Source organism: Dermacentor albipictus, chromosome 3, assembly GCF_038994185.2.
Source record: "Dermacentor albipictus isolate Rhodes 1998 colony chromosome 3, USDA_Dalb.pri_finalv2, whole genome shotgun sequence".
Taxonomy (NCBI): domain Eukaryota; kingdom Metazoa; phylum Arthropoda; class Arachnida; order Ixodida; family Ixodidae; genus Dermacentor; species Dermacentor albipictus.
The window spans coordinates 23872341-23899574 of record NC_091823.1 but is presented as its reverse complement, the minus strand read 5'-3'; the positions used below and the strand labels follow the sequence as shown (position 1 = coordinate 23899574).

The window sequence follows — 27234 nt, the reverse complement described above, 5'->3', positions numbered from 1 at the left end:
AGATGAACTCTCTGTTTATACATATCCAAATAAGGTTGGCAAAGTATTTATGAACTCACTATAAATTTCAATAGTGCCTCTTTATCTAGCACAGTTCAGTAACTCGTCATTCATCATCCGAAAATTTATATATAAGTACCGCTGCCATATATAAATTCGTAATGAAAGTATTACAAATTCAACTGTCTTGTATGAACATAACACAAATCGAAGAGTTCATCGCTTGCGTGGTCGTGGACCATTTGCTACCTCCCTGCTGCTACCTCGCTGGTTGTTAGCTGAAGAAACAAAACACGTCGGCTAGCATTAGCTGTGCCTATTTGTAAAGAAAAATTGACTTCACAATGCCATTTAGGAAGCTTCACAGCTTAAAGCAGCGCGACACATTCAATTAACTTTATGCATCTAAATTTACAATCTTAAATATTGCCAGTTACTTCAAGAGTAATTCCTACGGAGACTATTCGGGAAATACACCTTTATCACTCGAAGCGAATGATCACACAGCAGGCGGCATGCTGTATTTATGCTGTAGACCCTGCACATCAGCTGATCTAGGTACTGCCGCAGCAGCACAGCCAGAGTGATGGAAACAGCGACAACACCGTCACCTCGCCCCACGTGCATTCGTCGGGTTCGCTTACTGACACCGTGTGCTCAAAGAGCAGAGATGACGTGTAGGGATGGATGCTTACGCAAGTAATACTGAACATCAAATGAGGCCACGTGAACTCTTGACGCCGCCATCATACCTTGAACACATCTTCAGATGCAAGAAATTCCAAATTCGGCGCAGCACCTTGGAGTTGATCAGCTACGTAGGCACAGGCACCAACGAAAAGCGAAAGCGCGACGATGAGCTGGGGATACATAACGGAATGAGAGGCGCGAACAATGGCAGTGGTCGGAAAGCTTATTGGTGATGCGTTGACTAGACCGACTGTCGATTTAGCCCAAAGCAGCAATATAGGATTTAGCGAAAGTTCCGCATGATCACTCTTCAGACGGCCGAATACTAACAGTTGATCACTAACGTTCGCCCGAAACCCGGCGAACGAATCGCGCTACGAGCAGGCACCTTGACACGCGTGCTGGATAAATATGGCTCTCACGGAGCGGCTATCCATGCTCGAGATCGATCATTCAGCTTTCCAGATAGGTGGAAGAAAACTGCATTTCCGACAGAAAACAAAACTTATCATTAAGAACAGCAATGACTGCACATCACGCAAGCACCGCCAGACAAGAAGTCGTGACGGCTGTGACGTCGCTGTAGACGCGCACCTTTTTGAGTACAGACTTGTCCGAACGATTAGAAAACGACGGCTGCGAGCATAAGGCGCTAGTGTCACTTCACCTTCTCATGCCGCGAGAATTTGAACGTCTAGCCCGCTTACTCACCACTGCTCCAAGCCATAACATCTTCGTGAATAGGCAGAGTATGATGAATTCAGGCAAACATAGGATGTGTGAGCCTCCTGCTTCTTCGTGACAAGCACGTGAACGTGGGGATCGAAAGAAGCACGTCGCACGTGATCAGCGCCTGACAGTCGTCATTTTCTGCACGCTAGCGTCAAGCATGTCCATACTACTTGGTCCATGTAATCTTTTTACGTGCACATTCTGATTTCATTTCTTAACTGGACGACTGTTTATCGAAACAGTTGTTATTCAGCACTTGTCCCGTTTATGGTGGCTATTTGGTCACGCTCGTGCGATTTTAATTGTCCTGAACTTCTGGTGAGCCGATATCATCTGCCGTTAAAAATGGAAGAAAAAGAAAACTGACCACTTTTTGTCAGAGCTGTGCAAAAGCAGACGAAATACAAAAAAGAAAGACGTATATGTGCAATATTACCTTGGATCAATCTATTATAGTAACATCGCTTTGAATACACCTTGGAGGATCGCTCTATGCTGAGCCTTCTCGGTTGACTGCACTTTTCTTCCTCCATGTTCGCCTGTCTTTAGTTTAAAGCACGGTGTAAGAATATTATAATATTCTTACAGCTTGGTTTAGAAGGATGGACAATGTCGCCTGGTCGATGTCGAATGAAAAAGGCGCAGTTTCGAACTCCGTCTAGGTGCCTTCTTTACAACGACACTTTCAACTACTCGACATAGCCGTGAACTTGCCACATTTCGCCAGTAAAACGTGGCCGCAAAAGCAAGCGCAGCGCTGATTCCAGGAGGCTGTTGACATATCTGTAACTGTTGTTACATAAATCCACAGAACACTATATGTATATAGTACTGCTGCACTGTCGGATCTAAGGTCCCTGTATTATTCAGGGACCTTGGTCGGTTCTAAAACCCCTTGATAATTTGAAAGTAGCGACACTCTCCTCCTCGATTCTCCTCGCCCGCCGGCTGCGCACGGCGCGCTTTTCCTCCTGGGCTACCGAGGACGGGCTGCAGGATTTTATGGAGGCGTGTTATTTTGAGCCAGTTGCGCGCCCCAGTGTGGTTGAAAATATTGAGAAATGCTAATAACAGCATTGATAATGCCGGGGGCAACGTTTATGAGAAGTTTGGTTTTTTCTTAAAGCCGTATGAACGGGGTATACCGTTGTAAAGGGAGCTTTGAGGCGAGTTCTATACTCCAGACAATTTTTCTGCCACATGATCAGATGCTTTACTTCGTGCGTCTAATCTAGTATTGCTTGTGACACATCCCTTTGTGTGTTTGTGTGTGGCTTATTAAGCGAAAGCCTTAGACTTCTGTTTCAAGGTCCCGTTATGAGCTACAGAAAATATCCCGTGACAGAAGAAAGGCGGGAAACAAACAAATTAAGTATGCCGCGTATAAGAGATGATTAATGATTAGCAAAGTAATAAGTAAGAATAGTACGTACGATGCAGGCGGGTGCAGCAGTGGCGTAGAGGTAGAACACCCGCCTCGCGTGCAAGAGGTCCGTGGTTCGAATCCCGGTGCCGCGCAATTTTTCAACGCAAAAAAAAAATGCAGCTGCGAAGCAACTGACCATGGCATCGGTCAGACCTGCGACGCAGTAGAGGGTGCTAAGAAACTGCAGGCTCCGGATGGGCTCTTGGAATATGAATCTGGCAACGTTTAACGCTAGAACGTTATCTAGTGAGGCACTGCTACATATAGCAGTGCTATTGGAGGAATTAGTGGGCAGTTAATGGGATATAATAGGGCTCAGTGAAGTTAGGAGGCCAAAAGAAGCATATACAGTGCTAAAAAGCGGGCACGTCCTGTGCTACCGGGGCTTAGTGGAGAGACGAGAACTAGGAGTCGGATTCCTGATTAATAAGAATATAGCTGGTAACATACAGGAACTCTATAGCATTAACGAGAGGGTGGCAGGACTTGTTGTGAAACTGAATAAGAGGTACAAAATGAAGGCTGCACAGGTCTACGCCCCTACATCCAGTCATGATGAACAAGAAGTCGAAAGCTTCCATGAAGACGTGCAATCGGCGATGGGTAGAGTGAACACAAAATACACTATACCAATGGGCGACTTAAATGCCAAGGTAGGCAAGAAGCAGCCTGGAGACATGGCAGTGGGGGAATATGGCACAGGCACTAGGAATAGCCGGGGAGAATTACTAGTAGAGTTTGCGGAGCAGAATAATATGCGGATAATGAATACTCAGCTTACTCCGTTGCCCACAAAGTATTTGCTACGGTAATCGCAAATAGAATCAGGAACACCTTAGATTTCTGTCAACCAAAGGACCCGGCAGGATTCCGTAAAGACTACTCAACAATAGACCATATCCACACTATCAATCAGGTGATAGAGAAATGTGCGGAATATAACCAACCCTTATGTAGCTTTCATTGATTACGAGAAAGCGTTTGATTCTGTCGAAACCTCCGCAGTCATGGAGGCATTACGGAATCAGGGTCTAGACGAGCCGTATGTAAAAATACTGAAAGATATCTATAGCGGCTCCACAGGTACCGTAGTACTCTATAAAGAAAGCAACAAAATCCCAATAAAGAAAGGCGTCAGGCAGGGAGATACGATCTCTCAAATGCTATTCACAGCGTGTTTACAGGAGGTATTCAGAGACCTGGATGGGGAAGAATTGGGGAAAAAAGTGAATGGAGAATACGTAGTAACTTCCGATTTGCTGATGATATTGCCTTGCTTAGTAACTCAAGGGACCAACTACAATGCATGCTCACTGACCTGGAGAGGCAAATCAGAAGAGTGGGTCTAAAAATTAATCTGCAGAAAACTAAAATAATGTTTAACAGTCTCCAAAGAGGACAGCAATTTACAATAGGCAGCGAGGCGCTGGAAGTCGTAAGGGAATACATCTACTTAGGGCAGGTATAGTGGCGGCGGATCAGGATCATGAGACGGAAATAATAAGAAGAATGAGAATGGGCTGGGGTGCGTTTGGCAGGCATTCTCAGATCATGAACAGCTGGTTGTCATCCCTTATGAGAAAAGTGTATAATTGCTGTGTCTTACCAGTACTCACCTACGGGGCAGAAACCTGGAGGCTCACGAAAAGGGTTCTACTTAAATCGAGGACGACGCAACGAGCTATGGAAAGAAGAATGATGGGTGTAACGTTAAGGGATAAGAAAAGAGCAAATTGGTTGAGGGAGCAAACGCGAGTTAATGACATCGTAGTTGAAATCAAGAAAAATAAACGGGCATGGGCAGGACATGTAATGAGGAGGGAAGATAATCGATGGTCATTAAGGGTTACGGACTGGATTCCAAGGGAAGGGAAGCGTAGCAGGGGGCGGCAGAAAGTTAGGTGGGCGAATGAGATTAAGAAGTTTGCAGGGACGACATGGCCACAAATAGTACATGACCTGGGTTGTTGGAGAAGTGTGGGAGAGGCCTTTGCCCTGCAGTGGGCGTAACCAGGCTGATGATAATAATAATAATCCATCGTCATCTCCATGACACCTCGCTTCTATCCTTTCTTGCGTTATCCTTGTTTCTTTGCATTCCATTTTATTTCCCTCTCATCCCATATCCACTCACTCCTGTTATTATGTATTAATTTCTTGGTCATTTGTTTATATTTCTTTTCCTGCACTGGGTGGCAGGCTTGCAGGCGCTCACGCGTAAGGGTTCCTGCCTGTCGAGCTCGTCACCGAGTGCAAACTCACTCTTGTGCAAAATATATCACAATTATAATACATGTCATTTTTTAGCTGCACCAAATTTTTAACGTTGCCTGTGGCAGATAGCACAATTTTAACCCTTGAGCTAAATGACTCGATGGGGCAGTCATTACTTTTACGAGAAATCGGGATGCTTAATTGAACACTTAATATAATTACGGTAATTGCATTGTTAATTTCTTATTTTACGGTACATATTTTAACCTACGAACCAGAGCTAGCGAGTTCGCAGGGCGTATCCACTTGAAATGAATTCTCAGGACTTTCCACTTTCGAAATGTTAATTTTCAGTGTCCGACGAAATGCATTGCTGTTCCAGTTACTTTTGTGCTCGCGGAATCACCGGACATAATTCGTAGATTGAAATATGCGCCGTAAGGTAATTAAGCGGTTAGTTAGCGTAAATATGTTAATTATTTCATTAAGCACTTTTATTTTTAGTGGAAGTAATGGCTGCGCCTCATCGAGTAATTTAGATCAAGGGTTATAATTGGGCTATTTGCCACAGGAAGTTTTAGAAAAAAAATGGCGCACCTAAAAAAGACACCCTATATAGATACACGGACAGCAGCGATAATAATATATACTTGAAGCCATGTGGCGCGAAAGCAGACACAATGAACACAAAACGGACACTACGAGCGCTACATGTATATATTTGGCGCCCGCGTTGACCGGTGTTTTTCTTTGCGTCTGTAATATTCGCGCTACAATGGCTTCAAGCGTATTAACCAACACCCAAGAACAAGCCATTTTAATGCAACCATATCTGGTCTGGTACGATCTTACCGCGCAGATTTTTGAGCGATCCTGTATTATTATTAGGGGGAATCACCGTTGGCATACGTATATAGTGCAAAATTAACAGAATGGATAACAGCAATAAAGGCAAGTCCTGTGCGATGCAGGGGTACTGCAAAAATCACTTAGTTTGTGAATTTGCTGCCCGTTATCCAGCGGGTACAGTGCTCAGGAACATTAGGCTCGACTTTGAATGAATTAATTCTGGGACCTTACGTTCCAAACCCACGATTTGATTATGCGCACGACTTCGTGGGGGGGATCAATTTTGACCACCAGGGGCTCTTTAACGTGCCCCCAGTGCAAGAGACAAAGGCGCTTTTGCATTTTGATCCCATCGAAATGCGGCCGCCGCAGCCGGGATTCGACCCCGCGACCTCGTGCTTAGCAGCGCAACAGCATAGCCGCTAAGCCACCGCGGCGGGCGATCGACTTCGGCTTCCCTGAGAATCGTGTGCCTACACCACGAGTACTGTGGCACAGCCACAACTACAGTGAACTAGAAGTATTTTCTAGTGCACTGTAGCCACAACAGACGATATCGCGTGTCCATCGCAGGCGCAAAAGCCGGGCATTTAGGACACGCTCCGGCGTTGTCAGTCGTAGATCCCCAGGCGCAGATGCCAGCTGGTTCGCTGAAGTAAGGCTTAATGGAACCGTAAAACATTTATGATTATTTACATTTAATTAACCCGTGATTTACCTTCTTAACCCAGCAAGGGGTAGCCGGTCTTTGCGCTGCCTAATCTATCTGTCGTTCCCTCTTTTTTCCTCGCCCCCATTTTCCCTCACACTTTGTACAATGGTTTGCTTCAACTTATGATGAGAGGTCTATACATATAGTAAAGGATAGTCGCACGTGTGGGCAGTGTTCATATGGTTTTAATGAGCGATGAATAACACATACAGTGGAAAGAACGGCGAAGCGCGTACAAGGTACAAAACAGTTGTCATAGTGCGGGGCCCATTATAACGTTCGAGCAGGCGAGCAGTAAGAAGACGCAACCACCCAAAAGAGTAACTGAAAAAGGAAGAGAAAAAAAGAAGTGTTCAGCTGATAGAAGCATGTGCATGTTAGAAAAATACATTACAGTCGTCTTTCAAAAGTGCTGATAGAAGTTTCAAATGTAGATTCACCTGAACGCAAGGACATCCTATTTGCTATCAGGCATCCACCGTAGGCAGCAACCAAGATGCACACCGCGTGGCCCAAGATGGCACCCGCGACAACTTTTGCGACCATCTGCAATGCAGCACACAAGCTTAGCAGGCCGCAAACAGGCTATATTTTATTCTGTACATGTACACACTTCTCTAATACTATCGCATAGTAGGATTCACGGTGGTTCCCGGGTAGGTCGTAATTAAATAACTTACATACAGCCACCAGCAAGTCCAAGATTCAGTACATCTTGTGGGCTTTACAAGAACCTGTTTGAAAAACTTTGGAGTGCTCTATCATTCTTTTATCTGCTCTGTATCAGCACCGACTGCACCTCTGGATCGTACTTTTTCTTTTGGAAGTCTTGTCGGTGAAGTGCTTTAGAAAGTAAGTAACAAGCTGCGGCCATAAGTAAGGGTACTGGAAGGACTGAACGTATCTGCTACCTCTTTGTATGGTGGTTATTTGCTGTTATTGAATGTTGGGTATTCTTTTTATACAAAGGAATGAACCATGCGTACATATGCTTCGAAATTTTGACCGCAACAATGACTTGTTTATTTTGTGCGCCTCCCTCCATGCACAGTTCGGCTTCCACACGACCCCCTTCCACAGGCAACGCCGTCTGGATTCCACCCCCCCTCCCCCTCCCGGGAAAATGGGAACGCTACGCCTCTATTTTCACTGCTTTTGCCTTGGAGCTAATTCGGCACACTAATTTTTGGTCACCCTGCAGCATTGGTGCCGCGTGGCGATGAGTATGCACGTGCGACCATTTGGACATATCGCTTCACCGTCGTACAAGACAAGCTCGCGTGCCGCTGAGGCTACGGTGGCTATACTGAGGCGCCAACAATCTCGTGCACTCGCGGGCGTCTCCTCGCCATTCAGTTTTCGTTTTCTGGATGAAATAGGCCGGAATTAATTACTCGCAAGAAATTAGCAGCGTCGGCATCTCGGAAGTCTGGAACCTTCGGACGACGGGTTCCAATAAGTCTCGCTATGGGACAGATCGTTTGACCCTTTCAGCAAAAGTCTTATAAGGATAGCTGCTCGTCTAATTACTGAGCCAATCAAAATGTATATGCCGCTGTGATAGATATACAATTTCGACGAAATAGCTTTATTATTTCTTCGTCCCCGTTTTCGAATAATTTCGAAATAATTTTTTGAGGCAACTTGAACGTCGCGCTTTTATCACTCAGTGTTGAATTTCGATATAAATTGCGGGTGATAAGTTTTGCGAAATTGAATGACCAGACATTGCGCTAAAAGTGAGAATTGTTCCTGGGTTATTCGAGCGAAATCACATGCGTTCGTTACCACACGCGCTCACTCAGTGCGCGCACGCATACTTACCTCATTGGCTGCAAGTGCGATCGTAGAGATCTGCGACCTGTCGCCCCATTCTCCCAGAAATATCAGGAGGAACGTCTGCACGAGGGCGGACTTGCCCAAAAGCATCCGCCAGCTTTTGTTTGCTCCAGACGTCTGTGGAATGTAGAAGAAAAAAAATTTATTGTGTTCAGGTGACGCAGCAGAACGACAGAAAAAAAAGAACGAAAAAGAGAGGTCAGTGTCGATTTAACGGTAAATGCGAGAGAACTGCGTCAGCATTACGTCGCGTTTCTTTGATGTCCCGGACACACACACACACACACACACACACACACACACACACACACACACACACACACACACACACACACACACACACACACACACACACACACACACACACACACACACACACACACACACACACACAAACATACACACACACACACGCACGCACGCACGCGCACGCACACACACACACACACACATACACACACACACACACACGCAAACACACACACACACACACACACGCACACACGCACCCACGCACACGAGTGAGCACGTGAACATTTTGCATTGTGGAGAACGCGGTTTAATCTATGGATCCGGGACATCAAAATGGTTCGACGTAATTTTCTTTGGCGGTTACGTGTTGTTATTGAATGTTACGAGGATATTCTTTTTGTACAAAGGAATAAACTATGCGCACATATACTTCAAAATTTTGAAGCGTCTCCCTGAATGCACACAAAATAATAATAAAATAGTAATGCTAACGCATTTCTCTCGCACTCATCGCTAAACCACCACAGAATATATTTTTTTTTCTGCGCGAACCAACTTAATTTTTGCCAGACAACAACCTTCATTCACGAAAATCGCGACCTCGTTTTTCCCTCGTTACCACAACTGTCCGTTCATCGGGGACTCCTTAATCTGCTGGTATATATACGCCTATATACTGGCGAAACCTTTTCGTCCCATATATTCGCCCATCGCCTAGAAAGCAACGCGAAGCAATCGTAGGAGGGTTGGAGCCGTGTACTGCGGACTCTCAAGTACACAGCGCGAAACGAAGCGGATGCACTGTCCGCTCTGTGCGACAGGCGGCCCGTGCATTCGTTTTTTTATTGCGATAGCAATTATATGGACACTCCCGGCGCATTTCTGCCGTCGGCGTCACCGTGATGTCTCCTATGAAGTCCAAGCGTGATAACACCGTCTCCGCGCGCCCTATGCTGTATGTGCAAGCCAAAGCGTGCGAGGGGAGCCGACGATCGCGGCTCAATCTCGCCCGCGCGAAAGGAAGGAAAGCGGGGAAGCGCGCCGTCTTTGATCGCGTGAGAGGCACCCGACGTTGCGGGGCACCGGATGGAAGGCGGCGTTCTACTACGGCTGCAACTGCGTATGTGGCGGCTACGCGCGGTCACGCGACCGTGTCTTGAAAACGGTCTGCGCTGGGGGCAGAGTCTAGGTGCAGTGGCGTAGCCAGAAATTTTGTTCGGGGGGGGCTACGCCACTGGCCCAATACATATACATATATATATATATATATATATATATATATATATATATATATATATATATACACATCTGCACGTTGCAGCTCAGCCTCCTCCTTAAGAGGAAGCTTTAGCTCGGGTGCTCCTATTTAAGTACATGTAGCAGGGGAATTCGTTTTTCCCTGCAACCACTTCACCAAATTTGAGGAGGTTTGTTGCATTTAAAAGAAAAAGTTTAATTCTAGTGACTACTGGTTTCGAATTTTTCATTTAGGCGGTCAATTATTTATTTAAAATTGGCCAAAATTGAAAATCTTCAGAAAACGAAACTATCAAGAATAAATCTCCGTGACTCAACAATGAAAAATGATATCACAATTCTGTGAATTGCATCTAATAGTACATCTACAGCGGACAAAATAGATATGCTACACATGAATCTCAAAAAAATTTAGTATTGTGGAAATACGGCTTTTGCAGAACCCTTGTACACAACGTAACCAATTCACGTAAGATACAAATTGACATAACAAATTTGTTCGCTTTGACTGTTATAATAAATGCCATTTACAGAACCACAATATCTGTTCTTCATGCATAGCTATTAGTTTGTAAACGTCGTGCTTCTATTTTTTCAAACTTTCGAATTTTTCAAAATATTTTAAACAAAATTCAGGCCCTAAATCGAAGTTCTGTTTCCAACAGACACTAGGATTTAACTTTCTGTAACTTCCAAGACCGGGCCAAAACGATGGTTTTGGCCCGGTCTTGGAATGCCTTTGCAATGTCCTTTGAACCGTTTGCTCCAACGCTTCACAGTCTTTCTTTCTTTCTTTATTGGTTTATTTATTTAATGAAATGAAGTGTTCAACGTACACGGCAGTCATATGGTGATTAATTTCTGTTTTGGAAACACCTTCAGCTGTGAAAAAACTTCGCGGCACCGGGCTGTTCAACTTTTGAAGTGTCCATTATGTGACGCAACCATATTTAACCCAGAGTATGAGAGCATTAAAGAACATTTATCTTCACACCTGCGTGTCACTTTTTGTAAATGAGACATGCCGTTCTCCTACGCGCATGCCTCGCAGATAGTGAACCGAACCATTATTGCGTGGTTAGGGTATGCTCACTTTCATTTGACTCGCCCTCTTACATTAGAAATGCAAAGATACAATGGGATATACAAATGCGAAAATACGGCTTGATAAAGGACAAAAAGTGTCACTGGAAACAAAGTTCACTGCATGTATACACAAAACCTCGCAACAAGATATTTAGGTACACGTATAAGTCTCCAATGAGTCTATGTACGTAAGAAGAAGTAACTGTATATAATGCGTCAAAAAAAGGCAAATAAACATGTTGCACAATCATAGGTTCACAGAATCCTAGATTCCGCACCCATTCCATCCACTCCCCCCGATGTATTGCGCGCGACGGAAGGCGGCGCGCTTGCTCCCCGCTTTTCTCCTTTGCGCACACAAGACTGAGCCACCATCGTCGGCTCACCCATTCCACCTCCCCGCCTACGCTTTCACTCGCACATACAGCATGCAGCGCGTGGTCACGATGTTATCACCCTTGGACTTTATACGGAACATGAGGGCGACGGCGACGGCAGGAATGCGCCTGGAGTGTCCATATAATTGCTTTCGCAATAATATAATAAACGTATCCGGCAACTGAAGCGTCCCGTCGCCCATTACTTTCCGCAAAAGAAGTATCAAAATCGAACTTTCACCATGCGACAATTCGCTGCGCTGCAATAATGTATTTTTTTCTGTGAGGCGGAGGCACCGAAATGAAAAAAAAACCGCATAGGAAAGTATGTTGGCCAGAATCGAATGCCTACTTCGGGCACCTAATGGGGCTACGGAAGGAATACCGAAGAAAACATGAGACGCTTGGTCCACTGAGAACCATACGCATACTGCTCAGTATCCTACAGCGGCGAAACAAGATTTTCCGGAAAGGCTCCGCTCAAGGAATGCGGTGCAATCCTTCGAGTCCCCACAGTGATGGCGGCGAGCGACCATTGTTTTTTTTTTTTCTCGTCTGCTAGCCAGAAGGCGTCCAAAACTCTGTCAGGTGAAAATCCACTCGGCCAGAGCAAACCGAACGCGCACCGAAGTGCATCGCACGGTGGTCGGGGCCATACGAGAAAAACGTATGCGCTCTGGCTGGCTCTGGCAGCCCGCTGGTAGGGTAGCGAGAACAAAAAAAAAAAAAAAAGAGGCTCATTGTGTTTTCGCGAATAAAAGTCAAAGTAGGAAAAATAAATGAGAACGTAGTCACTTTGGCTGGCTTTAGTGTGTTGACATGGATGTTCTGGCGTAGGTTAAAAAAAATGTTGATATCTTTTTTATGTGACATGACGGCACAAATGAACCACCCCAACGCTTCGTCTCATTGTACCTCGCTGCCTACTTTGTCAACTCGTCTGCTAGTGTGTTGATTTGGCTTGTCTCGTTGTATGTTCCGATGTAAGACTTTAGAAAAGTCAATAGACCTTTGGCGTCAAATGTTTATAACAACATTAAACCCACAAAGTTCCGCAATTGAAAATCTAAAGCACAACTTTGGAAATGTCAATGCGCCTTTCACATCAAGAGCTTATGAGATTTATACCCATAAAGTTTCGCAATTGATATCCATGCGCTCCATAGATTCCGTGGCCTCAGCGAGATGCCGCGGCGAGCCCGCTCACCATCAAAGCGCCCTTGAAACTTTCTGCTCGGATGGGACTGCTTGGCGTTATGTGACTCCCGGTGTATGGGCGTTGCCACGAAATCCAGCCCGAGTTTGCAATCTTCGCGGTTAAATGTCTTATCGAGCGTCAAAAAGACATTCTAGACAAAATCCAGAGTGATTTCCGGCGCCGGGGGGGGGGGGGGGGGTCGCTTTGGTCGGCGGTGCGTGGACAGCACGAAAAAATTTCGGGGGGGGCTGAAGCCCCATAAGCCCCCCCCCCTGGCTACGCCCCTGTCTAGGTGCATCGGTGGTTTGTAGCTTTGTGCGTGCTGTGTGTTCTCGGCGTTCAGTTTGCGTTGAAGTGATAGACAGCACGATGGTCCACGGTGGGAAACTCCCCGGCTTCGGTGGCAGAGGTAATTGGCGCCATCTACGGGGAGGGCGAAGCCGAAAATCCGTTTCCCTAGCATGGCCGAGCCCTTCTCTCGCCCTCCCTCACCTTCGACTGTCCCCGCGCGCGCGCCGTGCGGCTCGGCGCCAGCTTCTGCTGCAGACGTTTCATATTTCGTTATCTGCTGTTATCGGGAAACGTGCGCTGCTGTACGTTGATCGGCGTGGGTAGTTTCGTCCGTTTTGTGGTCCTCGGTAGCTGTGCGCTTGTGCTCCGCGATGTTTCACCCGTGTCACGACTCCTACCGCTCTTGCATCGTGCAGTGGTGCACGAATACCTCAAAAACAAGCCCTGCAAGGTTGTTCCGCGTACCTAAAGACAACAGGTGAGCGCGCTTACCCAAGGACATCAAAAGGAGCATGTACACGAACACAGCCCTGTCCATGTGTGTGCTCCATGAGCCTCCGGACGTCGTTGCACCTTGATTGTGCTACACTTCCCTCCTGCCGGTAGAGGAAGCTGATAAACAGACATTCCTCCTCATTGTCACCTGGTCTATAACTTGTGTTTTTCTGTGCCAATTCTCATTCTGCAACTTCAGTAACTTGCCCAGATTTCCATTCCGCCCTCAGTGCTTTTTCTGTGTGTCACGTTCTACAGACGTACTAACAGCTGAAAAATCACTGCTCTTTGTATGTATTATCTCAGTAATTATCTCTGTGTAGGCATGATACACTTTTTTTTTCTTCTGGAAATCATGAGCATTGCAAGTGTCCTACATACAGATTTTTGCAGTTCGTGTTTATTATACAAAGGAGTGCCTAGTAAGTACGACTTAGTGCGTTAATTTTACTGCTAAGCAGTGCATTCGGGGCGAAAGAAAAGTGTTGTTGGCTTATTTTACCTCGTCTTTGATTGAGGAATAGGCCTTTGTGCGAATGTTTTCTATGTGCTGCTGCAAAGTCCGACTACCTTCTGCCCCCCCTTGCCACCGTTACTCAAGTTGTGGTCAAGTGCAAAATAATGTGATAATGTGTATTTCAGTTTTTAGTACAATGTTATTTTTGTTCTGCCATGTGTTTTTCATTTTGTTCAGTAGTAATGAACATGTCACGCATTTCATGTATACTTCCGTGCAGGTTTATAAGTAAGCTATTTTTATAATGGCTGTCAATCAAACAATGTTAGCATTTTATTCTATTTTCTGGGTATTTTGCGTGTCGTTGTTTTTGCCATTACCAGTGAGTTTTTCCTTTCTATAGTTGTCATGACTATGTCATACACGTCGTCCAATTTTGTGCAACATCTTAGTGCATATATTAGAAGCTCGTCTACATTTCGGTCTTGAGGGCGTTACATAAAAATCATTTTTTTTTGTGTGTTTAATATGTGTGTGTATTATAAAACGGCACCCGCCGTGGTTGCTCAGTGGCTATGGTGTTGGGCTGCTGAGCACGAGGTCGCGGGATCGAATCCCGGCCACGGCGGCCGCATTTCGATGGGGGCGAAATGCGAAAACACCCGTGTGCTTAGATTTAGGTGCACGTTAAAGAACCCCAGGTGGTCAAAATTTCCGGAGTCCTCCACTACGGCGTGCCTCATAATCAGAAAGTGGTTTTGGCACGTAAAACCCCAAATATTATTATTATAAAACGGCCTTCGCGTTTTCTAGCGCTTTCTTGTTATTTCACCGTCTGTGAACTTTTATGTTTAGCACTCTTATATATGTCGGGAACCTTTCACTTTGGCGCACTTTTTGAGCGTGTATCACGCCACGTTGTAAGAAAAATATTTGTTTTCGGAAACGAAGTCAAATAAAGCGAGACCAAAGATATGTTGCGTTGGAAGTGGAATTTTTTTAATGACCCGGCACATGCTGGTATGAGTATGGGCAAGACTGCGTGCGTGCCAATGCATAGCCCACGGCGCACCACGCGCCAGCTCGCAAGCAATAGAGACTTTTAGCTTGTACGCTATTCCGGTAAATGGGAGTGGTTTGGGCGGATTACTGGATGGTCGGGGCGTAAACATGAGCGGCCGGAGCGGTGAAGCCGCCTGGTGTCGTAGAGCTCAACCAGACAAACGCATAGCTAAAACTGCAGTAACTCACCATATCATGCTTCGCCACTCGTGCAAATTTTTGGCAGTGGCGTAATTGTGAACACGATTACGCCACTGTCGAAAATTTACGCCAGCAGCTAAGCAGAATACAGTAATCAGCTCTGTGTTTGTGTGCTTGAGCTTTGCGCCACCAGCTGGCGCCACCAATCGGGCCGCTCAGGTTGGCGCCCCCGCTAAACCGGAAAACCGCCCGCGCTTGCCCGAATACCGCACACGCTAAAAGTCAAAAATTTGCACGGGTGGCGAAGCAGGATATGGTGAGTTACTGCAGTTTTAGCTATGCGTTTGTCTGGTTGAGCTCTACAACACCAGGCGGCTTCACCGCTCAAGTTTACGCCCCGACCATCCGGTAATCCGCCCAAAGCGCTCCCGTTTACCGGAATAGCGTACAAGCTAAAAGTCTCTCAATGCGCGCGTAGCGCGCGCATTGCTTGCGAGCTGGCGCGTGGTGCGCCGTAGCGCGCACGCACGATAAAAAAGAAAACAAAAAAACAACCCGCTGCGTACAGGTAAAAAAAAAACAGTAAGCGGGGCGCGCGGCATGGGGGAAAGAGTGCGGAGCAGGTCGGCATAACAAAAGCAAAAAGAAAAGAAAAACGTTTGGGAAAGGAGTTGCCGCGCGGCTGCTGTTCCTGTTGCCATGACAACGTAAACAATCGTGTGCGCCGCCATTTTGCTTCTGCATCGCCCTGCGGTTAGGGCCGTAACTGAAGGGGATCTTGGCGCTGGCGTCGAAAGAGCGTCTGCTCGAAAACAGCCAATGGCAGCCATGCGGAGATTCACCCCTGTGCATGGTCACTTCGCTCGCTACTGCTGCCGAGTTTCCTCCCGCCTGCGTTTTGACAGCGAGTGTCTGCGGTCATCTAGAGTGATGTGCTCATGTTTGCTGGGCGCGCTGACACCATGCTTGTTAATTTAGTTAGCAAGCGAATGTTTACAAGTTCGTACGCCCGATAAAAACACTGTCCTTACTTCGTATGGCTTTTTGCCAATTTGCTATCGCAATCGATGCTTCGCCATTCGGGTGAAACTGCGACTTTTTCTTTCGTTTTTTTCCATCTTAGTTGCGTATGCACGTAAGGCAGTTGTGCATAACTCTCACTTAACGGTCATCGAGTCTGTCCACTGTTACAGCTGGGAGGAAATTTGGGTTAATAAAGAAGAGCAATAGCCATGCAAATGGATTTCATAGTGATATTACGCCTACTATGGGACATATGCTTCCAGGATTAAAGGTACGACATCTAAATCGCGCTTAAACTGGCAATAAAAAACGCTTACAACTCTTGCACTTTTACAGAGCTTAACAGAGGGTAGTGCAAGTAATGATTTAATGAAGAATAGACGAGAAAAAAAAAGGGGGAAAAGACTATATATACCTCGTTTTCAGCTGCCCGGATAATAACCTTAGTTTGGCTTTTCTCCATTGCATAACCTGAAAACACATGTGTATATGTATGTAACATATATGGGTCATAACAACTGATAATTGAAGGGACGTGCCCCGATCGCACTAACCTTCAGCAATCATTCTGGAGCCGAAAATAACGAGAAGAATCACGGACAGGTAATGCGTGTAGTCCTTTTGCAAGATGGAGGCGACTGAACCAATCATTGCTGTATAAAGAGAAGAACATCAGTAATGAGAAGCATTGTTATTCACTTATCACATGGAAGTCGTGCGATCAACATTGTCCTACCACGTGCCCTACGTTATAAGGTACTATAATATCTACGTACCTGAACAGACGGACATCAGCGCATTGGCCGACAGCGCTCCTGCAATGGCGGATGTCTTGGAGTGTTTCATGGCCATCAGCGCCGTAATGAAGAAGGTTTTGTCTCCCATCTCGGAAAATATGATCATGGTGGCTATCGCAAGAGTTTGGGGATCCATCTTTTCTGCACTCGTCGGTGCTGTAGCTCACGTTCAACTGTGGTTGAATGACAGGGCACGCACTATGAGACTAAACAGTGCTAGGTCAGCAGCTTTCGTGAACGGGCGTTTACCGACGGTCGAGGGATCTTCAGCTCCTCTTGCGATATAGCATCGGGTCGGCTGAGGCGTCGAGTGGAGTGTTGGTGTTTCTTGCGGCTGCAGCACAGTCTTGTTTATCTTCTAGAAGTACGTACGTATGCGCACATACGTGTGTCTTGAGCCGATTGTCTCCTTTCAATTATCTTATCTATTGTCTCCACGTGCGTGTTCAGGCTAACATAGCAGTCTTCGAACAGGCAACAAGAAACGGACTACTGATAATAACTTCTTTAGGTGCGGTGGACGCACGAACCTACAAAACGCACACGATATCTTAGCGTCTGCACATATATTCGCATCTGTAATCACTGGGTGCAGGTGAAATACTTGCGTTGAGAACATTTTATGAGTGTGGCATATCTGGTATATTCAATGACCTCTAAGGATATATAATTTTTTATATCTTTGTTAACGGTATACGTGTCAGCATTGCAAGAAAGACTTCTGGGCAGAAACTGTCACTCAATTTTCTGTGATATTTGTGAAGGCTGCTCGCTTCCAGCTGAACGCAGCTGCACATCTTGCAAGCGACGCGCTTACATATAATAAAATAATAAAAAAATAAATAGCCGAATAAAGCTCGCCGTGTGGAGCAAGTGCTGCAGTGCCTTAATTGTTGCTGTGGAAACTGAGCAAATGGCAGTGACTCTTGTTGCATTGGTCATTTCTGTTTTTGACCTTTCAGCGGCTCACGGTTGGACACGGCCACACACGCGGCCGACCGCACCGCCGCGCCGCCATCGAAGCGCAGAAACGGGAAATCCTCAGGAAGCAGAGCATGGCCAACGCGCGTGCTGAAGTTGACCGTACTCCTTTCCCGTATCTATGCAGGGGTTCGTCGGCTTGGCAGTTGTCGGTCAGCTCAAGACAGGACAAACTTCGCATCTGCGCCAATCGTTATGGGTATCCAGGCCCTAGGCCTAGGAAATAAGCGTCTCCACGCCCTAAATTACAGTATTTCATCGACTGAGGAGTAACAGAGTGCCCGTAATAGTCAGCGAACGCTCCACAAACATGGAGACGGAATCTCCGATGCAGGAAACCGTCTACGGAACGACGAACGAAGAGACGCACGATGTGATGTCCGAAAAAGTGCAGACGTTGGCTGGTAATATATACCAGGAGTTCCAGCGCATGATCGAGAAGTATGACGAGGATGTGGTCAAAGATCTTATGCCACTCGTGGTGAACGTTCTCGAGAGCTTGGACTTAGCTTGCATGGAGAACCAAGAGCATGAAGTGGAACTTGAGCTGCTCCGAGAGGATAACGAACAGTTGGTGACACAGTACGAGCGCGAGAAACAGCTGAGAAAAGCCGCCGAACAGGTGATGTTGTGCTCATATTATTCCGGTGTATTGATTCATCTCTGCTTTATTGGCATTGTCGTTTGTTGCTAAGAGCTAACCACTGCCCTGAGCCTGCGAGTCAATTTCCGGTGTAGAACCGTCGTGAAATGTTGTCAAGAATGAGATTCTTGCGCTCACCTCACTAATTAGCGTGATACATCCTGTAAATCACGCTATGTTTAGGCGTTCAAGAACGGTCAAGCACCATACTGTCGTAGTCTGGTGGTATTCAGTGCGGAACTCCATTCACCACATTTTAGGTCGACGGTCACGGGCCCGGGCACAGGTTATGTTTCTCGCTTGCACAGTGCGTCGGCAGTCGTTGAACCTGGCAGATTAACTACCACTGTACTTGTTCATGATCAGGGTGCTTTCTCTTTGTATATGATCACAACAAAGTGTAAAACAGCGAACAAAACGGATAGTTATCATGATACGCAGATCGTATTCACATCTGTACTGTTTCCATCATCGCATGACATTGCGATCGTGATGGCTCATGTTCCAATTCGCGAAGTGCAGTAGCAGGGTGCGTGCGCTTGCCAGCCATATGTGTTGTGAAACAATGCGACAGCGTGCGAGCGCCGTAATGGCCGTAAGCAGTCGGGCGCCGGGGAAGCGCGAGTCAGCTGTTCGACCACCCAAGGAATCTTCGAAGCCCTGTTGGGAGGGTGACCTAGTTTTTATTGTTTGGAACAGGCAGGGCCGTAACGACGTTATGCAATACCTAGAACGCGAGTCGTTTCTCTTCGCACTTTCGATGTCAAGTACCGCTGTCGAGGTTAAAAAAATAAGTGAAACAAAAAAATCTAGTAGGTGAGAACTCTTGTCGCCGGACCTCTTGCTTTGATACCCGTGCTGCCAGCGATGAAACTCGCCGTCTCATTTCGTTGAACTCTCCGTTCATTTAGTGAACGGGCCCTTCGCAAGGCCAGAGTCGCCCACTTCCCGTGTTTGGGTGTATGCTCTGCGTGGTTCGGCCGTGTGGGTTTCACTTTATTCCTCGATGCGCATGCAATCGCTTTCGTCATTTTTGCTCTTGCTTAAATGTCTTTCTGGCTTCCGGAATGCTGCCATCTGTGTCTTGTACTACATCTCATGATTGTAGCTTTCCTGGCCTTCGTTTGTGTTCACTGGCTGGTCTGTATGTTTCATGCCTGTCATCATGTTCGGAGCTCAACCTTGCATGCTTAAGCAATAGCTGTGAGAATTCCGCTTACGATCGTATGGACCTGTTTGATCATATTATTATCTTATGCACCGCTGTTTATTTGTTTTATCTGGCTATGTTACAGAAACTCCTGGAAGTGGAATACACTGTAGATGACGATCGTCGGGACCTTGAAGGGAAGGTTGAGGGGCTGGAGTCTGCTGTTCGCATACTGGAGCTCAAGTCAAAAAATTCTTCAGATCATGGTGTGATGCACTTATTTCGTATCATAGGCTGTTGATATTTAGCAGTGCTGTGGGGACACATTCCAGTCATTAATCCTTCATTAATAACTTTCAGCTTCAAGGTTAGAAGAGAAAGAGTCTGAAATGAAAAAGGAGTATGCAAAACTACATGAAAGGTATACTGAAGTAAGTAATGCCTGAAAAGAAATGTATTTGTGCTCCCTTCTGGTAGTTTATGTACATGTTTGTTTGTTTACTTATAGTTATTCAAGACACACATGGACTATATTGAGAGAACAAAAATATTGTTTGGCTCTGACAGAATGGAGATGGCAGGTGTAAAAGGAAGGTGAGTGTTTATGAGACATATTTTTGAGTTTCACTGATTTTGGAGCTGATAGCACTGGCATTTAACATAGACATTGGTTTTTGTCTTTTTGTGTCATTCATGGTTTCATTGTGAGGCCTGTCGGTAAGAAGTTGTTGCTAGACTGGATCCATATTATCCCCATATTCACAAACTTATTTTGGCGCGACATACCTTTGACATTGATTAGTCGACTGCAGCTACGCCCCTTGAGTGTAGCTGTCACTGCACTTTAGTAATATACCTCAAGCAAACTGCAGTTGCTTGGCAAACACTCCTTCACTCCTGTGCCTTCAACTTGATGCTAGAAGTACCTCAGTGTAAAATTATAGATCAGGAATTGTCAAGGAGTGTTATTGGCTGTCCTCCCTGGCTGTCCTCGCAACACCAGTTGCGGAAATAAACCTTCAACCTTCAACCTTCAACTACCACATAACACTCGAGGCACAATGCTATTATGTTCACTGGTTGCACTTTCACTTTGCAGAACCAGGTAGGAGTCTTGAGGTGTACCTATGCATTGGGGTAGTAGTCATAGCATATTCAGCATATTTGCATAATTGGTGAAACCCTTATGAAGCAGTGACAAACAGTTTCTTGCAGTCTTACATTATGTTCTGTGATTTGCCTTCTGCTAGTTGGTTCCTGTGTTGTAACATTGTACTTCCTAAATTTTGGAGGCATCTTGAGCATTAAGTTATCATGTTGACTCTGTCAAAAGCAGTGCTAGAACCTTATTGCTTACCTCTTTGTCATTTTCCTTTCCTCCCATGTGGCTGAGCAGCAAGACTGGGATGCACTTTGCCCTCAGCAAATCTCCTGGTGGCCCCGCTTCCTTGGGTCTTTCAGGTGAAACCACTCCAGCTAAGACAATCCCAACATCCCCTGACTACCCAGACCTCATCTCGCCTACAAAAAGCAACGATTCCAATGCCAGCCTCAAAAGCGAAATACAGGTTAGTACTTATTGACCCTTTTCACAGCGATTCCGTAGGCGCCACCATGTTTGATCACATGGCGACGCGACCATTCCTTGCCTCAGCTGCCTCCATTGCCTCTCTGTTTACGATGGATGTGCATGATGCTGGTGTGGCTCAGTTAACCTCTGGCTTGGTGGATATCATAGACTGTGACTGAGTGGATGGCACGAAACTTTGGCCACAGCTTCAGAAGACATGCAAGCGCTTTTGGAGCTCATTACGCCATGTTCAAACAGCCTGAGCAGGGTACACTGTGCTTGTACTAAAGGTGGGGCTAGAAATGTATATCAAGCTCTCTAATCATTCTGTGTATGAATGAAATCAAGATGAGTGTGTTTTGCTCTTAGTTCTTTATTTGGAAAAAAAACTTTGAACCAGTGACTTGTCATGTTTCTGACTCAGTAAGGTTCCTCGGTGCTGTCACTATCAAATTGTTTATTTTCTGCCTAAGCACTCGCAGGTGTGCTCAGTTGCGATAGGTTTCTCTTGCATGGTGCAAAGTTCGGAGTGTAGACATTCTGTACTTTGTAATAGCTTGAAGCAAAGATGCATTATCGCTATTCACCAGCGTACTCAGGGGACCGTCACGAAACGTTCAACTTTGAACATTCGTGTGCTGTCGCTGTAGTTGCCTTCCCCCATAATCGACATCACCCATGCTTTGACACATTGATTCCAGAGCGCGCTCACTCACATATTTTTGATATGCTAGTGGGCATAACTCAGCGTATGAGCTGGGGTGGTTGTTTGTAGGTAATGTGCAGAAGACAAAGAAGCGGTGCTACTCCTTTTGTCACTGTGTAACGAGCAGTACTCACTCTTGCCGACGTTCTGTGGCTGAAATTTTTTCTTTGGAGGTTAGCAATACAGTGCTGACAGATCAGTAATTTTTGTCTTATTCTTGAGGAAAGCCATGCATCACGAAGCGCCGGCAACGCGAGCATTTGTTATGTAGCAGCATTCCGTGAACGTCGACCAGATTCATTCCATTCCTTAGTATGCCAGTCACTATTTTTACAGCCAACTACTGTGCATATCTTCCCTCTACCGCTCCGAATTTTGCAACATGAATGGAGGACAGCGCATTGACAAACGCCCAGTTGCATTTCTAACAGCTGATCACACAGTAGCAGGATAGGCGTGGTAATGGTTTCATATTTGTGCGCGTTCACTGAGGCAATGTGCGGCACGTCGCCGAAAGCGCCGTCTCGTTCCTCTAGAGCAAACTGCTCCGCAGAACGGTCGATATCAAGCAGTGTGCAGAGCCTTTCATGATAATGTGGAAGGGTGTACAAATCTTATTGTTCTTGAAACAGTTGTGTTCATTTTCATGCACTATACACGGATAGTATGGCATATGTATATGGAGACAGTTGTCTTATAATGTTCACTGAAATAATAATTCAGCCTCAGAGCAAAGTTCTTATAATATAAAACATTTTCTACAGACTATACTGACACGTGTACTTATCTTTATCGGGCGACCACGTTTCGCCGCCTAACAAATGTTATCGCACAGCGCGGGACGCGCCTGCATGTATCCGAAGTTTCTGGAAAGTTATCGATGCTTCTATCCGCTGTTTGTTGTGGCCGCACCTTGTATTATCTGATTTCATCGCGTGACGCGAATGGTGTAGAACTTTGTGGAAGGCACGCGGGTCCGAACGATTAGATTGGAACATTCGACGACTGCTCTATAAAAGCCGACGCGCTTGACCTGCTGATCAGATTTTCGACGATCCCCGACTGTGTTCGCCGCTATCTTTGCGCTTTAAGTGTAGCCTGTTTTGTGGGCACAAGTTCGCCCAATAAAAGCTAGTTTTGTCTTTCACAGTACTGCTACTGCGTTCTTTAACGTCACTACCACGTGACAATACCGACCTTCAACCCTTTGTGGATGAAACTTGTATACCTGTGAAATAAAGCTTACTTTTGTGTATATACTACTGAATAGAATGAAAAAAAGTCAGTGGGAACTTTTACAGCAATGGGCATGTTGTCTGTGAGCTGCACCAGGCAGAATTGCAGAACTGGGCTTTTCAGCAAGAATACTATCATCACTTTGATAAATGCTACTGAAGCATCACAAGTCACTAATGCAATTGCATCTAGTAAACTTACAGGAACAGTTAAGGCCCTTAATAATGTAATTATTGCTGCAAGCAGGAATATTTTATAAGCATTTCTCAAAGCTACATGATAATGTTTGCTGTCAAAGCATGGTTACACCTGAATCACCACAGTGCTCATGGGGCTTTTATAGCATCTTTTTTTTTGCAATATATATTTATATGCATTCACCATGGACACTTCATTCTGGTAACCTGCAGGGCATAGAGTGAGGTCAAGTGCACAAAGTAGCATACTGGGAATATCAGCACAGGTGTAGCACGATACTACGTCTCACTATCTCTGTGCAGTGAAGCTATGGGTGACATCAGACAACCAGGAAAGGGAACCATAATGTTTGGGCTCCTCCAGTGTCTTCCTAGGATTGCTATCTGCGAGAAACTTGACTGAATGAAAGTGTCACGGAAGGATTAGCAGTGCACAATGGGAAAGGCCTTGTCTGTAACATGCACCCGGCTATCATTATGGATTGGCTGACACAAGCCATTACTGCACTGCACATTGCTGGTGAGACGCAGTGTAGCTATTGCACAGGCGTAAATGTGGCCTAATGCATGCTATTGGCAACAAGTTCAAAGGGCACCGTTACCAGCAGACTTTTGGATGGTAATGAAGAATATCTGAACGTATGACAATATGACACATTACTCTAGCTCAATTTGAAATAAAAATCAGAAGCAGTACATATTTATTGCTAATTAATGCTGAAAGAAGGATTGCACAAATCCACAAGTGTGCACTTTGCTCATCAAAATTTACTGTCAACTTTTGCTTTGGCTCTGATTTGGCAGTTGATACTGCATACATCTGTGTCAGGGCTGTTTGGAGACAGCTCATTGAAGACAAACCATTTTAAACTGAAACTGCAAATGAGGCAAAAGAAAGCTTATTTTCATGCAGTAATCATTAACAAATAGTTAAAAATGTCACTTGCAGTAGCGTCTGTTCTATTAGCTGCAAGAGCTGCGCGTCATGGAAGGTCCAGTAAATTATATTTTGATTAATTTGGGCACATATTGCAGTTTTGGAACTGAAACCAGTCCTTTCTAGATGCCCTCACCTCTTCTAAACAACGGGTGAGAGTGACTTCTCTTTGACATCATTACAATTCTCCTTGACCACGTGAGGAGGCATCACTTGCATTATCGTGACATTGAATCCTTGAGGGTCTCATTGGTCAACCACTGCAGTGCAGCAGATGGAACAGAATGCATGTTATTGCGATAGCCATTATATGGACACTCCAGGGAAATTTTTCTTGTCGCTGTCACTGTGATGTTCCAGGTGCAGTCAAACACTTTTATAAAAATGTGCCTGAGACGTTCAAAATTCTTCATTGTAAGAGTGATGCACCGTACCACTCACATTAGAGCACGCTAAGCACGTTGAACAATAGAAAAGCTTTTATTTAACATCAATGCAAGTGTAAACTTGTGAAATTAAGTTGCAAATTTTTTTGTGCATGCTTTATCTGACTATGGTCTGATGGGATATGTGAACCGCAGCCAACCTTATAGCATTGAGATTGATAGCTTGTTGCGTGGCGAAACGCAGGAACTACGCAAAGTAAAGCTGCAAATTGTCGAATGCCGCTGTTGCCGTCCTTGTCATCCAAATCTCTTCATGAGTGTTCATTATACATATAGGATTTTTATCACCACCTTTGTTGATACTCGTGTCCTTTTAGGCCGAGCTGGCTTTAAAGACATAATTGGTCGTCAGTTACGATTACGTCATGTCGTCATCATTTGCTACGTATTCATCAGCCATTGCATCCACTGATGAGCTATGACATGTAGTGTACGAGTTTAGCAATTGCTGGGGCATTGTAGCAGGGGTTGTGGGGGTATTCTGTAAATGTCCACCTAGTGGACAATCTATTTGGTCGCCGCTGATTGACTGGAGGTTTACGTGCGAAGGAGACAGGCTGGGGGGCACCCGTCTCTTTCTCACGCGTACTTCAGCCCAGCCAATCAGCACTTCAGCGGCAGCCAAAATGGACTTGGCCACTGGCGGCACCGTTCATCATGCTAACGTTGTTGGATGTTTCATAGCTGACAGGATGCTGTTACTTCTACCCAGCAGAAGTTGCCTGTAGTTCTGTGTCGCACCGAGATGTCACATCCATGTATGCTTTGGACACCATCCGCGGAGTCACAGTGCTGAACTTTGCTATTGCTGTCAACCCGCCGCGGTTGCTCAGTGGCTATGGTGTTAGGCTGCTGAGCACAAGGTTGCGGGATCAAATCCTGGCCATGGCAGCCGCATTTCCATGGGGGCGAAATGCGAAAACACCCGTGTACTTAGATTTAGGTGCACGTTAAAGAACCCCAGGTGGTCGAAATTTCCGGAGCCCTCCACTACGGCGTGCCTCATAATCAGAAAGTCGTTTTGGCACGTAAAACCTCATTTATTTTAATTTTGCTATTGCTGTCAATGTTTTGCCCTTCAGGTGAAACTGCTTGTTTCCTCACTATAGTTCGTAATTAGCATGTAAAATAAGAAGATAAAAACTATAAACACAGGTATTTCGTCTGCTCTATGGCTGGCATAAATTCTACTCTGTGACTAGCACATGCTTGTGATGTTTGCATTTGCCTTTGAGAAAATGTTTTTGCATCTCGTATGTCCTCTATGTTCATCGTAATGCTTCTCCACTTTGGTGGAGGACATCAATCACTCAAAGAAGACAAGGGATGAGATGTGATGGGGGGAAGGAACTGGGTGCCTTTAAGCGTATTCCTTAAGCTGCACCTTGTGGACAAACCAGAGGGGTGATTCCAACATTACCATGCGGTGTCAAGCAAGCCTTCAGGACAGCTTCATACATAATAAGTGCTGGGCTTATATCCGGCAGTAGTACTGAAAGTGCAAGGTCTCATTGGCATGACTTAGGTCTTTCGTTGCCGCAAGAAAATGGTCGTTTCTTATAGGTCTCGGAAAAAAATTATTTACCACTACAAATAATATTCCAGTACACATTGCAGCATAACATATTGTACATAATGAAATGTTCTTTCCAAAAACATATGTTGCAAAAAAAATATTGTCAGGTAAAACATACAAATTCCAGAAAGTGCCATTTTTGCTGCCAGTTAGTAAAAACAACAATAAAAAACATGATATCTACAAGAACATTGATATCATAGGAAATTAAAGAATATATGTTTCAAAGATGAATAACCCAGGAATAGTGCCTGAAAAAATAAATGCTCAGTACACTGGCATTCTTCGGATACAAAAAAGAAACTATTACCAGCTCATCGTTGATGCCATATGGTGAAGTAGTTCTTGGATCTCGGGAAGCATAGGTGCACTCCGTACTTTTCCCACAAAACGTCTGGTTTTTGTTCAACATTGCGGTCCTCGTAACACATTTTGCAGTTCTGCCTTTTCGGCATCTTCTGGGGATGGTCCGATGAGAAGTCTGAGGAACGTACTTCACCAGTTCATCTAGAATCATGCACCTCTTTCAGGACTGATCGCTGTCGGAGTAGCTGGGCAATTAAAGATTATGTGTATCTGTTTGCATTTTTGTAGATTATCTTTATCCCCTCTGCAGAGAAGAGTAGAAAGAAATCCCACATCATTGTAAACTGTCTTGCGCTGTCCCGTAGTGTTGGGCCGAGATGTGCTACAAGCGGCCTTCTTGGCATGAACGAAAGTTTCTTTGCTGTCGATGGCAGCAGATCATAACCGAGCGAAGTATGCACCCTGAAGATAATCAGTAGAGCTCTCAAGTTGTGCAAAAAAGATAGGCAGATAAGCACGCACAAGAAAGGAGACCGCTCAATGCCATAAGGGAAACATGCGGTGAATAGCCGCGGATGTCCCGTGCTG

The 27234-nt window shown here is 45.4% G+C and overlaps 3 protein-coding genes across 14 annotated transcripts in view; 1 reads left to right on the top strand and 2 right to left on the bottom strand.

Moving 5' to 3' along the window:
- The window catches only part of LOC135903882 (putative divalent cation/proton antiporter TMEM165), a 29974-nt gene extending 28415 nt beyond the window's left edge, over positions 1-1559 (bottom strand). Inside the window, exon 1 of one of the 3 annotated variants that reach the window (XM_065434318.1) lies at positions 1402-1559. In XM_065434318.1, coding sequence (XP_065290390.1) covers positions 1402-1422 — 21 coding nt within the window. In that variant the 5' untranslated portion in view covers positions 1423-1559. Of the gene's footprint in view, positions 1-477; positions 566-752; positions 1284-1401 lie in introns of those variants that run through there. The other 2 variants (XM_065434316.1, XM_065434317.1) reach the window with 2 other exon arrangements.
- A 5229-nt stretch (positions 1560-6788) lies between these two features.
- LOC135903885 (putative divalent cation/proton antiporter TMEM165) lies at positions 6789-17362 on the bottom strand. Its single transcript, XM_065434328.2, has 6 exons — positions 16878-17362; positions 16656-16754; positions 16517-16572; positions 8448-8579; positions 7064-7169; positions 6789-6947 (listed from the first exon to the last, which is right to left on the bottom strand). Exons 1-6 carry the CDS (start codon positions 17032-17034, stop codon positions 6877-6879), a joined length of 621 nt encoding a protein of 206 aa, XP_065290400.1. The 5' UTR covers positions 17035-17362; the 3' UTR covers positions 6789-6876.
- A 413-nt stretch (positions 17363-17775) lies between these two features.
- The window catches only part of syd (JNK-interacting protein syd), a 95805-nt gene continuing 86346 nt past the window's right edge, over positions 17776-27234 (top strand). For 3 of the 10 annotated variants that reach the window (XM_065434324.1, XM_065434323.2, XM_065434319.2), the window contains exons 1-5: positions 17780-18501; positions 19818-19938; positions 20033-20103; positions 20181-20266; positions 21069-21240. In XM_065434324.1, coding sequence (XP_065290396.1) covers positions 18190-18501; positions 19818-19938; positions 20033-20103; positions 20181-20266; positions 21069-21240 — 762 coding nt within the window. In that variant the 5' untranslated portion in view covers positions 17780-18189. Of the gene's footprint in view, positions 18502-19174; positions 19194-19817; positions 19939-20032; positions 20104-20180; positions 20267-21068; positions 21241-27234 lie in introns of those variants that run through there. The other 7 variants (XM_065434326.2, XM_065434322.1, XM_065434321.2 and 4 more) reach the window with 6 other exon arrangements.

What these genes read in the sequence shown, in the direction of transcription:
- LOC135903885 (XM_065434328.2), bottom strand. Translation starts at nt 17,034, where the DNA reads ATGGATCCCCAAACTCTTGCGATAGCCACCATGATCATATTTTCCGAG. An exon ending in TCCGGGCAGCTGAAAACGAG is followed by an intron (nt 8,580 to 16,516) that starts GTATATATAGTC and finishes TACATTCCACAG; the next exon opens with ACGTCTGGAGCAAACAAAAG. An exon ending in TAGGATGTCCTTGCGTTCAG is followed by an intron (nt 6,948 to 7,063) that starts GTGAATCTACAT and finishes TTCCTTTTTCAG; the next exon opens with TTACTCTTTTGGGTGGTTGC.